A 16,573-nucleotide genomic window follows, 5' to 3' on the forward strand; every position below is an offset into this window, starting at 1 on the left:
TCGTCCTATCATGCATTTTCAAAAAGTTAAGTCTATAAAAATTTATGATGACCAACGATCAAATTCTCTGAATGCTCTATAAGCAAGCCATGTAATCTGTCACTTCCTACGTTTATAAAATAGGCAAATGATGGTAGGATCTCTGAGGTCATGGTCAGCTCCGAATTTTACTGTTAATTTGCCCTGGTGGTTAAAATGTGTTTTTAAACCCCAGGCGAGGAGTCAGTGCTGAGTAAGGATATTTTTCCATATATGGTGATGTGTCTGCCTCAAAATTTACCTTTCCTATCAAGATACCACCCAAAGGAAAGGCTTTCCGTCTATACCTGGGGAAGCATATTAAAAAATACACCAAACCGGGGGCACCTCAGTGGCTCAGTTAAGCATCCGACTCTTAATTTCGGCTCAGGTCATGATCTCATGGTTCATGAGTTCGAGCCCTGCTTTGGGCTCTGCGCTGACCGTGTGGAGCCTGCTTGGGATTCTATCTCCCCCTCTCTCTCTCTGCCCCTTCCTCTCTCTGTCTCTCTCTCAAAATAAATAAATAAACTTAAAAAAAAATAAATTAAAATACACCAAACAGAGGAATCTCATTTAGTTTTCAGTATTTTTTGCCATGCTTGCGTTTTCAGAGGCTGCACTGATTCAGGACATACCAGGGTGCTGAGTTCTTTATTTTCCCTCCCTGAAATAGTTTACAGACCATGGTGCAACACAGCACTGAAGCTTGTGCTCTCTATAAAGTTCAAAGAGACGTGAACTTCAAACAGAAGCTACACCAAGGCCTACCCATTTTAAAATGTGTTACTGACCATTTTTAATGCTGATTTTCTAGATGTCTGCAAAAAGAACAATTTTGGCAGGTTAGTCCTGAGTATTCAATGCAAGAAACCACACCCCCCAAATGAAAAAGACTGTTTTTCATTCATTCTTTACTTCATTCCAAGATGATAAAATTACCAAGCCGTTGGTTTAAAGGTGTACAACTGTAATGCGATGGGGTGATCTGGGCCACGTCTGGAGAAGTTTTTGATTGTTATATTGAGGTGAAGACTGCTATTGGCATCTAGTGGGTGGAGGTCAGGATTGCCATAGAATATTCTATAATACATAGGACAGCCCCTCTGTTCTCCCTCCCCCCAACAAAGAATTATCTGGCATACAATGTGAGAAACGCACATCTAGTATGAGAAAAATGAACCCGATGTCATTAAAATTATTTATTGGGGCACCTGGGTAGCTCAGTCAGTTGAGTGTGTGGCTTCAGCTCAGGTCATGATCCCACAGTTTGCAGGTTCGAGCCCCGTGTCGGGCTCTGTGCTACCAGCTCGGAGCCCGGAGCCTGCTTCTGACTCTGTGTCTCCCTCTCCCTCTGCCCCTCCCCTGCTCACACTCTGTCTCTGTCTCTCAAAAATAAATAAATGTTAAAAAAAAATTTTTTTTAAATTATTTATTCACAATCCCTGTAGTGATTCACTTATTAAGCCCTTGGAATAAATTATGCTTACTTTCTACTTCAAATACTGCAAACATTCACTCAATATAACTTTGTTATATTTAACATCTAAGTTAGGTCATCCTTCCTGCTGTTTTACAATATGGGGAAGGGTAGACTGATCCCAAGGCATCATATCTTGGGTTGGAAGCTACTGTTGTTTGGCTATACTTTGAGGATGGTGTGGCCCAAGTGGGTTGAGAGTCAAGACGGGGTCACCCTTGCAGGATCTTGATCCAGGCAAAGACTGGGGACACGCAGCTTAGACGAGTTCAAGGTCTTTGGCAATTGCATCAGTGTCCTGATCAAGAAATATTTACTCCAGGTTTTTGTCCCCACCCCTTTCCTGGCACGATCTGTGTTAGTGAACGTATAAGTGACTATCTATTGTAACAAACAACCCGATAAACTCATTAATCTTGGTAGCACAATACCAGAAAGTATTTTGTAGTGGTTCCATTTTTTGGTTTTGTTTTAGACTTTGTGGTGTGTGTTTCATGGCTCGGTCCTGTGCAGTCCAGATGGTTCTGTAGGCAGCTCATCTCCAAATGCTAACTCCCAAGATAGTTTCCAGAAAATGTGGTTTCTGGCGACATCTTTCTTCTTGGCTCGCAAACAGCCACCCCGCCGTGTCTTCATGTGATCTTTTCCCTGTGAGTGCACAGAGATGTGGCATCTCTTCCCCTTCTTATAAAGATACTAGTGCTATTGGATTGAGGCCCCAATCTTATGACCTCACTGAACCTTAATTATTTCCGTAAAGGTCCTATCTCCAAATACAGTCACACAGTTCAGAGCGGTAGCATATGAATTTCGGGGAAACACAATTCAGTCGGTAACAGATGGCAACAATAATTGTAACAGTAACAACAAAACACCCAAGAGTATACAAGTATATTGCATTGATTTTAAGCTGTCTACAGGGTCACCAGTTAGAGAGGTCATAACGTACATCAACACGAGAAATTAAGATCGGCATGAGGATAGATGCTTGCATCATAAAAAAAAAAATGCAAAATCAGAAATATGTTTCAAGATTGTATGTAAGATATGTAATTTTTAAACTTTTGTCAACTTGATTATTGAAATTCCTACTGAAATTACTTAATAGGTTTCAAATTTCCTGTACGGTCACAACAGACAAAATATAGACTGTGCAATAGAAAATCTGAAAAATGACAGAAAAGGAAAATGCAGGTATTAAAAACCAACAACAACGACAACAACAACAAAAAACCAAATCAACTGAATTACCAAAAGCGAATACTTGTGATAAACACCGGGTGCCGTATGCAAGTGTTGAATCACTATATCGTGCACCTGAAACTGCTATTACACTGTATGTTTAACTAACTGGAATTTAAATAAAATTTTTTTTAAAGCAAATTTTTTAGTGCTGTTGAATAATCACTGCCTCCCTTTCCCCCAAAATCAGGATTAGGTCTTACTTTGTACTTATGTACTGCATTCAAAAGGATAAGAAGATAGTATTTTGATGTTTGAAGACAGAAAATAAAACTATCTCTGTCTCATCCTCAGAAACCCAAACGTTCTATAATAAATGCATTTTTAATTGACCACCCTATGAAATGTGGGTTTTCGTTGCTGGTATAGAAGCCACGTGGTCTGGTTTCACGACTGTTCTCACTGACTTGGCTCCTTAGTCCCACTATATGTAATATTATTGAGAAAAATGGGGGCATGAGTTTCAAAAGCATTTTATATCATGTCTGAGATAAGATATATTAATGATATAAAATATTATCTTTCAAACGAGGCAGAAGCTTAAAGAGCAACATAGGGTATTTGGCGCGTCAAGGGTCCTCCTGGGGGAGGAGCTTCCATCTAACTGAGGGGTCAAGTTCTTCGTCAAAGTCATCCAGCTCCTGCTCCTTGGAGAGCTCCAGGAACACCTGAGAGGGGCAAGAAATGAAGAGACGGGGAGGTCACGCTGCCTCCCGCAGCTCCGAGCGAGTGCAAAGCACGGGCACAGCTTGTACACTTCTGTCCCACGGATGGAACAAAGTCCCTAAAACGGACCCACCTGCTCCAGGGTGGACTGCGAGAGGCTGTACTCCTCCAGGTCGAAGCTCTGTTTAACTGCAGAAAGATGGGTGCACATGAGGAGTTCACATCCTTTTTATCTGGAGAGTTTTACCAAGCTATGTACAAAAATGTACATGCAAATAGATTTTAAAATCTAAAATATAAGGTAATAGATATTCTCGGACTAAATATGGAAAGGCATGTGCTTGCTTCGGAAGCACGTATACTGAACACGGAGAGGCAGATTCACCCTATGGTCTTGTAACAAGCTGGAAATATTCTCCCATTGTCTTAGAGTTTGGGCAGGGCCACACAAGACTGGAACACGACGTAAGGGGCTCAAGGTCACCTATGCAGGGTAAGCTAAGCGATGGTTCCCTTTGGGCTAGAACACTACCATGTGCCCCTCTATGTCCGCCTTCCCTCTTCTTTACTCTGATCTTTGTTCCACAGGCTGACTTAAGAGGCTTTTTCTGGTGTTTTCCACCAGTGGCAGTTCATGAGGAGGGACAGAGGAGAGGGGGGCTCAAGGCCTTTATTCCTTCCTTCACTCCCTCCCTCACATCAACTTTGTGCCTTGATTGAAAGTCCCTGCTTCCCACCAGGTGGAAGTTCTACGTGATTCTACGCCTGGGTTCCAGCCACTGCTCCCTCTCTTAGTCTCTTCGGACCTAAGAATGGCAACATTTTTCCCGTTTCTAGCCTCGGGTACTTACGCTGAGCCTCGCCCCTTTGCAAATGGTCCCTTCATAGACCAAACTTTGTCTAATTCCCTTTTTTTTTTACCATCTGTTATCCGTGCAGACTGTGATTAAGACCTCAAACGAGCAGACACGTAAAAGGAAGAAAATAATGAACAGAGAGGTAAGACTAGAAAGCAAAGGTTTCTTGTGGACAGTTACCGGATGTGGACAGAGAATGCGGTAGGATCGGCTTGCAATCTGGGCACGTGGGGTTGGGTCCTTGACTCATGTCTGGGAACATGTAAAGGATTGTGGACGGTGATGGCCCTGCACTTTCAGAGTGTGGAGAGGCAAAGGTGGTGCATCCCATGGGGGGGTACCCCAAGAGACCTCTTGGAAGGGTAAGGGGATACCAAGAAGTGGCCCAGAGGCCGCAAGACACCCAGAGACCAAGAGGAGAAGGCATCGCCCACTCCAGAATGGAAGCTGTAGTCAGAGGTGGCAGACGGGAGGGGAGAGGGAGTCTTGAAGGAACTCACAAAAGCACCCCGTGAAAGGACCAGTGATTGATCATCTCTGCACAGGAGGCCCTGGTACCATTGTACAGCTCAAAGGGACTTAGATTAAGCAAAGCTTAATCTAATCAAGCATTGCTGTCATATTATTTCTTCTTCCCTCCCCTTACACTCCACATTGGAGAGGCTTAAAACATCAGCCGATGAGCAGAGGAGGGAAAAGTATAAGAAGGGAGTTAAGACCAACCATCCTACCTCCCTAGCTTCGGGTCTCCAAATGTTAAGCAGCTCCGACCTGGAGTGGGCATGGGAGGCTGGAGTATTGCAGTCTGCAAAACCCCAGAGTGATCTGGTGGCGTGGGAGAATGAGTGTGTGTAGCACGACAGAGGAATGGTCATGGGCATGCATCGTGCTTGCACACTATCGGGCCCACCTCATTCAATGCATGTATCACAGCTGAGAATGTGACTGTGTGTAACTTCACATTCGGAGAGAAAAAAAATGCTAACTTACATTTCCATGACACAGGGGAGCGGGAAACTGTGATGAAAAGTTGGGTTTTTCCTCCAAGTGAGAACTTTACTGTTAGCAAATTAAACACGGCAGAAGGAACTCGAGGTGGGAGGGAACATTTTTAAAAGCAGAAACATTAGAAGGCTCTTAAGAAAAGGCTCCATTGTACTCCAGGGAGGCGGCGTTCCTGGAACATCCCCCTCCCTGCTCCCAGTTGGTTATGAAACACTTCATGTTGGTTTGAGTCTGTTGTGGGATTCCCTCCCACTGGAATGATGCAAAATTGATCACTAGGCCAAAATGGCCCATTGTGAAAATGGATACATAGACCCTAGAGCAAGGGTGACCGGCAGAAGGAGAAAGTGAAGAGAAAAGCTATCTGGGGCAATCCTAACCTTGTGTCAAGGAGAAACATTTCTCTAAGAACTAGAATCCTGGGGCTTCTAATGATGGACAGGGGACAAGAAAGCACAGATCAAGAAGAGGGGGAGGGTGTTCAGCTTTTTATCAGATTTCGTACACTGGCGTGATAGGCAAATGCTGAGCCCGTGGTAGATCAAAGCAGTATATAAAGATCACCATCCAAGAGTCTAGAAAAGAATTATGGCTTAGCCCATATCAACGGAGAGGAACCTCCTTATCAACATCTAGTGCTGTTTAAGAGTACATACAGACAAAAACAATCATATACTGTTTGTTAGTATTTTTTTGTAAGAATTTGTTGACACTCCAGCCCCAAATGCCAACGATCTCTTCCCTCTAGAGCCTCATTCAATTAGGAGGGGATTTCTCAACCTTGGCACTAATGATATCTCAGTGTGATCATTCTTTGCAATGGGAGGGGCTGACCTGTGTGCATTACAGGACGTTTAACATCATCCCTGGCCTTGACCTGGGGGCGACCTACCAGTCACACCCTTCAACTCCACCCCCAGTTGTGACAGCCAAAGATATCCACAGACATTGCCAACTCACTCGTGGGTGAGAACCACTGGATTAAAAGTCTTAATCCTTTATTTATGGTACGGCAGCATGACTTCATGTCTGTGTAACTCTATGCTGGTTTTACACGAGATTTGAATTTCTCTGTTTTCCCGAGTCCTCTCAATAGTCACTCTTACCTATCTCTAATTTGAAGAAAGCCTGTGATAAGGGTCGCACATCCTCAACAGGCAACCTATAGACCATCAGTGAGGAGTACCTGTGAGAAAGAGAGAGTGAGGTTGAGATTCAGGTTTCAAGAAGATAACCATGGACGAACGCATGTGGAAAAGGCAGCAACAACGTCGTCACCAATTTTGTATGCATCTGCAGGTGGACGCAGCCATCATGTGGCTGCTCTTTAATCAACAAGAAGTCACTTTACTAAAGCAGAAGCATGAGGCAGCTCTTACAATAAGGGTCCCTTTTCCTCTTGGGGGGATTGGGAGACAGAAAGGAGGAAACCGGCAGTATCTACACCTCAAGAAGGGAAGGAGCAGGATTACGTATCATCCCTCTTCGTGAGAAGAGAATCACGTTTAAGTAAAAAGGACTTCGTTCACCTCCAGGCTCCACTGTTAGGATTTGGCATTATCTCACCTACCTGAGCCTCAAACGCCATTACTGACAATAACAAAAATGCTAAGAGCCACCACTCACCGAGCTTTGACTGATGTCTAGTACTGGGCATGGGCTTTATACATTAATGCATTTAATGGGGATGGTTTTACCCTCTAGAAAGGATCATGATGACCTAGGTCCTCGCGTGCATTGGGACCCGGCACGTGACAGAACCACCAGGAACATATGTGAATTCCCTTACAACAGTCAGCTTCCAAATCAGCACATTGTTCCCTTATTTCTTTGCTGGGGTATCCTTTGGAATTGGACCTTTCTCTAATAATTACAGTACTCGCAATGACCATAGAGTTAAAAAAAAAAAAAAACAAATAAAAGATCAAGGAAAGCTTTTGTTTCTCTTCGCCATAATAAAAAAACACAACATATAGAAATAGAAAACGGAAAAACAAAACGATGAAACAAACTAACACCTATGTTTACCTTTCCTGCCGAGCAGCCTGGGGGAAAAGCCTCAGAATTTCACAGTGGAGGGGCTTCACTTGGGTGGGCGTCTTCACCTTCATCTCTAGCAGATAATCTTTGCCAAATTTGCTTTTCAGATGTTGTATGGAACCGATACATCTGGAGGTTGGACGAAGACAAAGTCACGCAGGAGAAGAAAGTGAATCTATTGCCGGTGAATTTCAGCCTCGGGAGGCCAGAGCCATGCAGGGGGGGAGCAGGCAGCCATTCCCACCCCTGTATGGGGATAACCCGGTGCAGGGAAATGTGCTTTGCTCAGGTCCCACTGGAGACCAAGAGTGGGTGTGGACGGCCACCCACCTCAGCCTTCCAGACACCATGATGGCCACGCGGTCACACACGGCCTCAGCTTCTGCCATGTAATGCGTGGTCAGGAGGGCGCCTCTCTCCGTGTTCCTAAAGGTGGCCCGGATCACCTGCCTAAAGTTAGGTCAAGGGGCACGTTACCTAGTGGAAATGCTCAGGGCAAGACGAAAAGACTTGTAAACGCACCTCCATTGGCACCCATGAAGCAACTAGTGAATTCAGATTAGCAAGGAGTTTCGGAGGGACAACAGTCATGTAAGTAACCAAACTATTGCGTAGAGTATATCATTCAGAGCATGGCTGGGGCTGAATGATCTTAGAATATTCTTAATGACTTGGGATTTTTTTATTCCTCCATAAGAACTGTGTATCAGGTGATATTGCAGAAATCAAGCCTGAATAATAATAGGTGGGTTTGGGGGCGCCTGGGTGGCGCAGTCGGTTAAGCGTCCGACTTCAGCCAGGTCACGATCTCGCGGTCCGTGAGTTTGAGCCCCGCGTCAGGCTCTGGGCTGATGGCTCAGAGCCTGGAGCCTGTTTCCGATTCTGTGTCTCCCTCTCTCTCTGCCCCTCCCCCGTTCATGCTCTGTCTCTCTCTGTCCCAAAAATAAATAAACGTTGAAAAAAAAAATTAAAAAAAAAAAAAATAATAGGTGGGTTTGGTTGAGTATAAAAAGGGCCACGCATACCCAGAAGACCTACCAGGAAAACGAAATTCACCGAGTATTAAGGTGTTAGAATGATCTTTTTCTCCTGAATAAAAACTGGCTGTGATAAGACATTAGATCTTTCCCCCTTTAGTATTGCATTATCTGATAATGCGGTGTCTTTCACCTTATAAACCATGATTGTGAAGGTCAGTTGTTATAGGATTAATAAATTCACTTAGGGTTACTCATGACATCTCCTCACCACATGTGCTGCTGCCCCTCGGGGTCCATCCCCGTGGACGGCTCGTCCAGAAGCACCACCGATGGGTTTCCCAGGATACTCAGCGCAAAGCACAGCTGGAACGAGAGGAACAGCGTGTCTGGGGCCGACATGTGGGGTGTGCAGAGGAACGCTGAGCCCCCCCTCTTACCTTCCTCTTTATTCCCTCGGATAAGGTCTTCACGGGCAGCTTCAGCTGGTCCTGGAGCTTGAGCACATCCACCAACCTGAAGGGAGCAGAGCAAGTCAATCCATATTACCGCCACACGATGGGGAATATACGTAGAAGAATAGGCAAATCAGAGCAACCACTATATTAAGAGACATTTAAAAAAGAGTATTCTGAGTGATCGGGGCACCTGGGTGGTGCAGTCGGTTAAACATCTGACTCTTGGTTTCAGCTCAGGTCATGATCTCACGGCTGTGAGATCGAGTCCCACATCAGGCTCTGTGCTGACAGCATGGAGACTGCTTGGGAGTCTCTCTCCCTCTTTCTCTGCCCCTCCTCTGCTCATGCTCTCTCTCTCTCTCTCTCTCTCTCTCAAAATAAATAAATAAACTTAAAAAAAGTTTCTTTAAAAAAAAAAGTATTCTGAGTGATCATAAATTGAAACTACCTAGGATACTTCATGAACCTTTCTTGGCGGTCAAATACATATTTTCAATGACTTCTTTCCATATTAAGAATAATATGAGGCAAACCATAAGAGACTCTTAAATACAGAGAACAAACTGAGGACTGATGGGGGCTGGGGGAGAGGGGAAAGTGGGTGATGGGCACGGAGGAGGGCGCTTGTTGGGATGAGCACCGGGTGTTGTGTGGAAACCAACTTGACAATAAATTATATTTTATTTTATTTTATTTTTTTTTTAAATTTTTTTTTTCCACGTTTATTTATTTTTGGGACAGAGAGAGACAGAGCATGAACGGGGGAGGGGCAGAGAGAGAGGGAGACACAGAATCGGAAACAGGCTCCAGGCTCTGAGCCATCAGCCCAGAGCCCGACGCGGGGCTCGAACTCACGGACCGTGAGATCGTGACCTGGCTGAAGTCGGACGCTTAACCGACTGCGCCACCCAGGCGCCCCAATAAATTATATTTTAAAAGGAGAATAATATGAACATTTTCTCTCCAGCTTAATGTGCGAGAACACAACACTGGACTGGCTTCTTGGTGACAAAGTCTTCTCCCACAAGAATGGAGTCATCAGTTAGGATCTGAATCTTAATCCTTCCTTAATTCTGGGTCAACGTCATTCCTACCACGTCCCTCCAGTAGTGAACGGGCATGTCTCCCCCCATGTACCGTGTGATGGTGACAGTGGCGTCCCCCTTCTTCAGCCCTCTGATGGCGGCAAACACCTCCAGGTGTTCCCTCACTGACAGGTTGGGCCAGAGCACGTTCTCCTGAGGACAGTACCCCAGGAACCCGAGGGAGGCTCCTTCGCCACTCCCTTTCAACACCACCTGCACAGAAAGTTCATTCTCACATTCAGTCCAAAATTGTGTATACCTGTGTCTGTGCACGTGAGGGCATATTTCAGGGGTGCCCTTCTCTCACACCATGGCAGCCAAGAGGGCAAAAGTAAATAAGGGATCACTTAGCTCTAGGAAAAAGATGGTAATGACGCCAGAAATCAAAAGGAAGACATCCCACATTGTCGTATCCCTCTACTGTAGTTTAGACTTTATTACCAAGTCCATTACCTTGATTGAGTTCAGGGTCGCTTACTTGGTTGTCCGTTGCTTGACTTCCTTCATTGATCCAAACATTCAAAGGATTTGATACTCATCGAGGATTCTATTTCCCCAATGTCAAATTAGCTATAACTATAGGATCTGTTTCACAAGTTTGTCGTAAAATAAGGCAGTGATCCTCAATTAGGGGCAATCCTCCTTCCAGAGGACATCTGGTAACGTCTGCAGCTGTTTTTGGTTGTTACACTTGGGTGCTGCTGGGATCGAGTGCATACAGGTTGGGGAGGCTGCTCGATATCCTCCAACGCAGAGGACAGTCCCTCACAATAAAAATCGTCTAGTCCAAAATGTTACCAGTGCCAGGCTTGAGAAATCCTGTACTAAGGTAATAAACGAAAAGTCCTGGGCACTAGTCTGGCCCACAGGAACCCATAAATACCAATACATAGCACTTTTTTATTTTTATGAGCTAGTCACTGTGCCATATGATCGCATTAACAGGTCGTGTGGACCAGGGCTTACTAGGTGTCAGAATCTGAGCATCTTATGTGTTTTGAATCACTTTACCCTTAGAAAAACTGTATTTGACTCAGATATTAGTTTTATCATCCCTGTTTCACATAGGAGAAAACTAATGTGTGCATCGATTTAAAAACCTGGGCAGAAGGTCACGCCAGGTAAACCGGGGGTTAAAGCTGGGATCTGCCTTCAGAATCCAAGCCCTTGACCTTGATGCTATATTCTCTCTCCCCAGTACAAAAGAGGAGACAACGAGTTAATGTGGGCTCACAGGACTTTCAATCTAGAGAGAGAAATGGGAAATAAAAGCACGTCAGCATAGGGGGATGAATTCTAGCCCCCGCTTGATGCTTTCGAGGCAATAAATGTGATAAAGAATAAAAAGCGAAGATCCATCGTAGCTACGAGTGTGGTCGGGGAAAGTCCTTTTGGGGAGGTGAATTTTAAGGTGGCAAGAAGGAGGTAACCAAGTCTATGCAAAGCCGAAGAAGAGTACTCTTTGCCAATGGAAACATCAACCCAGAGATCCTAGAGAGGGAAGGTGACCAAAGGCCAATCTGAGTAAGGGGTGAGCTGAGCCCAGATCTTGCAGGACCTTTTTTGGTCATAGTGAAGATTTTGGATCTTCTTATTTATTTATTTACATTTAATTTTTTGAGAAGCAGGGAGAGAGCAGGAGAGGGGAAGAGGGAGAGAGAATCCCAAGCAGGCTCCACGCTCAGCACGGAGGGCTCGATCCCACAACTCTGGGATCGTGACCTGAGACGAAATCAAGAGTCGGACGTTCCACCGACTGAGCCACCTAGGCGCCCCAAGATTTGGGGTCAAATCTACCTGACGGATGCTAAGTAGGATAGAGACATGATCTCATCTGCATCTTTTAAGGACTGCTTCGGCTGCCGTGTGAGGCAAGCGTAGAAATGGAAAGACAGCTTGGAAACCTCTGTAGCAAACCACACCACTGCACAACCCCTCTTCATGATTGCTCCCTGGGCCCCGGGTCTTGGCAATTCGATTCAACAAGTCCTCAGGATACACAAGTCAAAAAAACAAAACAAAACCAAAACACCCCAAATCATTTGACCACGAATAAAGCTAGTGTTCAGCTTTACGTACCCAAACATTTCCTTTTAGTGTCGCTACCTTTCATTCGATAAAAAGGATATTAGAGATACTATGTAGCCCTTGTTCAGCACCTAACTATTTTTGGAATTAAGGAGAGAAATTTTTACTTTGTTCTCTTCATTCAAGGCATCAATCAATGGATTAATAAGAAAGGATCCTTTACGTGTTTTTAAGATTGTCATCGGTGTTCATTAGTTCATGCTTGTTTTAGGCGGCATTAATGACCAGATTTCTGTGTGTTTACTGACCTGCCCTGAGGTTGGATTTGTGTCTCCAGTTATCATCTTGATGGTTGTACTTTTACCAGCTCCATTGTGTCCTAAGAACCCTATGACTTCGCCTGAAAGAGATAGGTGGGCTCAGCGTTATTGCTTCAAATAATTACAGCGCAAACAAAAACAAATACTACTGGAGGGCTCACGACGTGTCAAACTCTGTGTCAAGTGCCCGAATGTAGTATCTCACCTATCCCCCTCCTCCCTCCCACACACACCTAGCGTTGTTATTGGCTTCCTTTTATAGGCAAAGAAACTCAGGAGGGATATGTAAGCTGCCCATGGTCGTAGAGCCAATAAGATGCCGAGCTGGAATTGAAACAAATTCTGATCCCAGAGTCTGTTGCATTTAAGGGACCCTTGTCCAACATGTGCTGTTTGCTTGAATGCACAATGTACTGCTGGGCCCCAGTGAGTTCCCTCCTGTCCACAATCCCTGGGATGAAATAAATGGTATTACTTTATTTTTTTTTTAAATTTTTTTTTCAACGTTTTTTTATTTATTGTGGGGACAGAGAGAGACAGAGCATGAACGGGGGAGGGGCAGAGAGAGAGGGAGACACAGAATCGGAAACAGGCTCCAGGCTCCGAGCCATCGGCCCAGAGCCCGACGCGGGGCTCGAACTCCCGGACCGCGAGATCGTGACCTGGCTGAAGTCGGACGCTTAACCGACTGCGCCACCCAGGCGCCCCATGGTATTACTTTAAAAGCTACCCCAGGCTTCTTAATAGAAAGACTGCCTCTTTTTGTTTTTGTTTTTTGGTGTTTTATTGTTTTTTGTTTGTTTCTCCCGCTGTTAACGCTTTTCTGTCTATTTGCCTGTTTTAATAGAACAGACGTAGCTGTCTTCTTAGGCAAAGGAAAAAAACCCCACTGTTATATCATCACTGAGGCTTCTAAGCAGGATGGATGTGCCTGTGCCTGCTGACGAGCTGGCTGCTTTGCAGAATCATCAACAGAGGGCCCCATATTCAGGAACTATTATTCCCTCCCAAAGAACTCATCTCCAGAGGTCAAGCTAGCTCTGCAAACAGTTGAAACTGCTTTCTCCAACCTTTTTTCACACAGAAGGAGACATTTCTTATGGCCACTTTTTTCTTCCTCTTGGCAAAACAGTTCCTCTTCTTGCCCGCATACTCCTTCCGCAGACAGCTCGCAATGATGACCGGTTTCTGCAGAGAGAGTCAAGTAACAACCTTGAAATGAGGGGAGTGTTCCACACTCCCTCCAGCCACATTTTTCCCTGTGCAGAGTCATGACTCAGACAGGTCCTTTCCCCAGAAACTGCCATTTTCAAGTGAGCCCTCCCAGTCTGTCGCCCTGTAGGAGATAACATTTGCACCGTATCGCATGATCTGTCCTCGCCCTTCCTCTGGAAATAGGAATAGACACATCCACCAACCCAACAGGGCTGTTAAGACACACACACACACGTACACACATGCACACAAACACACACACGCCCCGGATAAACTGTCTCCTCTTGCAGCAAGCTTTACTCAGCTCACAAAACTCACAAAGTCTGACTTAGGTTTTGTAATGTTTAGCTTTGCTTCCCCAGACTGCGACCCTGAAAACTAAATTAACAAATCTGTGTCTGCGAGCACGTGTGTGTATCTCCCTTGTTCTCTTATTGTTGTGGGCATTGCTTAGTCACTGATGTCAAGTACTGAGCTACGTGGGTGAGGATGAAAGAAGCTCAAAGTGTTTTTCAAAAGACTGAGATGGGGAAGTAGCCCCCTTTCTTGGATGAACGTGTTTAGTGGCTCGACCTCTTCGAAATCTGCAACCGTCACTGCATTTGTGGTTCTCATTCTTTCCATCTGAACATCTTTATCCTCCCCTTCGGGTTCTTCAGGGTTTGGACAAATATCACTGCCTCTTGGAGAAATTCTAAAATCAAAACAGTCTGTTAATAACAGGTTTCCAGTTGAAAAGCTTGTCGCAAAAATAGTGAACGTTCTGCAGACTGCTCGATCATTTGAATAGATGAACTCTGAGTACAACGCAGGCTCCATTTTTCTGCTCTCTACTGTCTGCCTTGCAAACAGCCTGGTTTCCATCAATGAGGCAACCGAGGCTACTCTTACATCATCCTTGCTTTCTGCCTAGGTTTAATTTTCCTCGTCAGTTGTGGCTTTTTTAATAATAAAATAGTACATACTCTCTGGCAAAGGATTTGGGGCCACCATTTGCACGAAAAAGGCACCTAGCAACCGTAATTTTGACATGGATGGAATTCTGAAGACCTTGCAAGAACTGTGGATTAAAACAGTTGGAATCAGGGATGCATCCCAGAAAATCCAGGGCACAGAATCACCAGTAAGTGAGCACTGTCTTTTCTTAGGAATAGGTCAGAATCCCCCATTCCTGATTGCTATCAATTCAATTCAATTCAATTCAATTCTTTGCTTCATCATCCCCACCACTGAGGACTGTGGATTCTCAGCTCCCTCCTTCATACTGTCACAAATTACTGCTGTAAACAGATTTCCTAAAACATGGCTGTCATCTTGTCATACTCCTGCCCTAACACCTACTTCACACTTGAACTTGATTCATATTTTGTAAGTTAGGCGAAGTTTCCAAACCACACCGGTCTCGGTTTCCCGTTATGCAATCTGCAACATCTCCTCTATGCTTCTCTATTCCAAAACCCTCCAAAATTTAGCTTCAATTTAATTTTCTATTATCATTTGACACAAACGTAAAGTTCTTTCCAGCTGCCTTCTCAAATCGATAGGAAGGTGGTGTTTATATCAACTTTTGTTCTTTTGCTCAGACTATTCTATCTTCCTGGATTGGCTACACTTGGCCATTATTTTAAAGATTTGACCTCTCATATATAACTTTCTTCTAGTATGTAAGTGAAATTACGGTATTCCTTAATTTTTTGGCGTCTTATGTGTACTAATGCGGCTTCTCTCACTGTAGCAAGCTCATTAAAATAGCATGAATTATAATAATTTTGTATAGTACACAATTCCTAGAAAACAATCCCGTGCAGTAATTTTTACGTAATCAGCTTAGGCATATTAAAATGTTTTCTGCGATGAGTATTAAAATAAAACATGAAATTTTCTTTGAATTTTCTCAACCTGAACACAGGATCTTTTCTCATTAATTTCTTCCTGAACTTCATTTCCAGACACCGGAGGACAAAAACAAAAATGCAAAAGTGAAGGTAAGGCTAAGGGGAGAAAAAGACAATTAGTATTAGAAATCACCATAAAAACAACAATTTCAGCGCTGGAATTTGTTTAAGGAGTTTGAGCATATGTACAAAGGTAGGTCTGATAACATTTTCACAAGTTTGAAAGAGAATCTAATGTCCAATGAAACTCTCAGAGCTAACTTCACTGCTTTTCAGAGAAACCACAACAGACCAGATAGTAGTAAGTTGGTACTAGGCTAGTCATGCCATCGCGAACTTGGACTTCATACTCAGTGTCAGATGATTTTTACACACATAGTGGTCCAGATTTTAAAGCCCATGTGTGCGTGCATGCATGCGTGTGTGCGCGCGCGCGTGTGTGTGTGTGTGTGTGTGTGTGTGGTGTTGTTTCAGATGCCTAAAATGCTGGACTTTTAAGGGCCAATATCAAACTTTTTAACTCAATGCTAAGCCTCCAAATGTGTCCCTCTCATGCAAAAACATTTAAATGGAAATGTATTCTTACCATTAGCAGGGCCAGAAATACAATCTGATGTTCTGAAGCTCCTAAATAATCCGTGGAGTCGGGAGAAATCTGCAAAATGAGGCAAGGCATGTTTAGATGAACCTCTATCTGTTCTTGAATCTCATCTCATCTAAGATAAACGAATGTCCAGTAAATGACCTTGCCAGAGTTTTCTCTTGTGCATCAGGTAAAAGTCAATTTCTGTGTAATGTGTCTTCCTTGGTTTCAAGGTCACTCAGTGTCCTGTTATCCTGTGCTTGGCTGTAAGCTCAGATGCTTTTATACGTAACACTGTGTCAGCAGGATTTGTCCTGACCCATCAAAGCCATGGGCAGGATTCATCTTAAGACAAACCCTCTCCCCTAATTTCACCTGCCTTGCTCTCTACATCTGCATTCCTTCTGTCTCTTCTTCTCCAACGGCCCTGGAACCCTTATGTTGCTCCGTCCCTTGCTCCACCAGCTCTGAGAACAGTCCTGACAACCCCTCATGCTAAAGACAAAAGCTATTCGCCTGGAGTTTTCCATGGTTGTCATTAGATTTACAATACGTGCATACATAATACACAGGCATAATACCTAAGGGCACGATTTTCACGAGAGTCACAATACGTTTTGAAACATCCCCCAAATCTTTAGTAAATAAAGAGTAAAGAGCCAATTTTGTTTCTTGAGCTGTGTTTCCCAGGGCCTTTTTCTGAA

At 44.2% G+C, this 16,573-nt stretch overlaps 1 protein-coding gene across 3 annotated transcripts in view; it reads right to left on the minus strand.

The window, feature by feature from the left end:
- Positions 1-3,197: 3,197 nt before the first annotated feature.
- Positions 3,198-16,573, minus strand: part of ABCA9 (ATP binding cassette subfamily A member 9) — a 63,362-nt gene continuing 49,986 nt past the window's right edge. Inside the window, exons 27-39 of one of the 3 annotated variants that reach the window (XM_030296421.1) lie at positions 15,873-15,941; positions 15,291-15,328; positions 13,965-14,085; positions 13,247-13,364; positions 12,165-12,256; positions 9,881-10,041; positions 8,726-8,801; positions 8,557-8,651; positions 7,639-7,758; positions 7,297-7,437; positions 6,375-6,454; positions 3,540-3,595; positions 3,198-3,408 (exon numbers count right to left, since the gene is read on the minus strand). In XM_030296421.1, coding sequence (XP_030152281.1) covers positions 3,310-3,408; positions 3,540-3,595; positions 6,375-6,454; positions 7,297-7,437; positions 7,639-7,758; positions 8,557-8,651; positions 8,726-8,801; positions 9,881-10,041; positions 12,165-12,256; positions 13,247-13,364; positions 13,965-14,085; positions 15,291-15,328; positions 15,873-15,941 — 1,266 coding nt within the window. In that variant the 3' untranslated portion in view covers positions 3,198-3,309. Of the gene's footprint in view, positions 3,409-3,539; positions 3,596-6,374; positions 6,455-7,296; positions 7,438-7,638; positions 7,759-8,556; positions 8,675-8,725; positions 8,802-9,880; positions 10,042-12,164; positions 12,257-13,246; positions 13,365-13,964; positions 14,086-15,290; positions 15,383-15,872; positions 15,942-16,573 lie in introns of those variants that run through there. The other 2 variants (XM_030296420.1, XM_030296423.1) reach the window with 2 other exon arrangements.

This window comes from Lynx canadensis, chromosome E1 (genome assembly GCF_007474595.2).
Source record: "Lynx canadensis isolate LIC74 chromosome E1, mLynCan4.pri.v2, whole genome shotgun sequence".
Lineage (NCBI taxonomy): Eukaryota > Metazoa > Chordata > Mammalia > Carnivora > Felidae > Lynx > Lynx canadensis.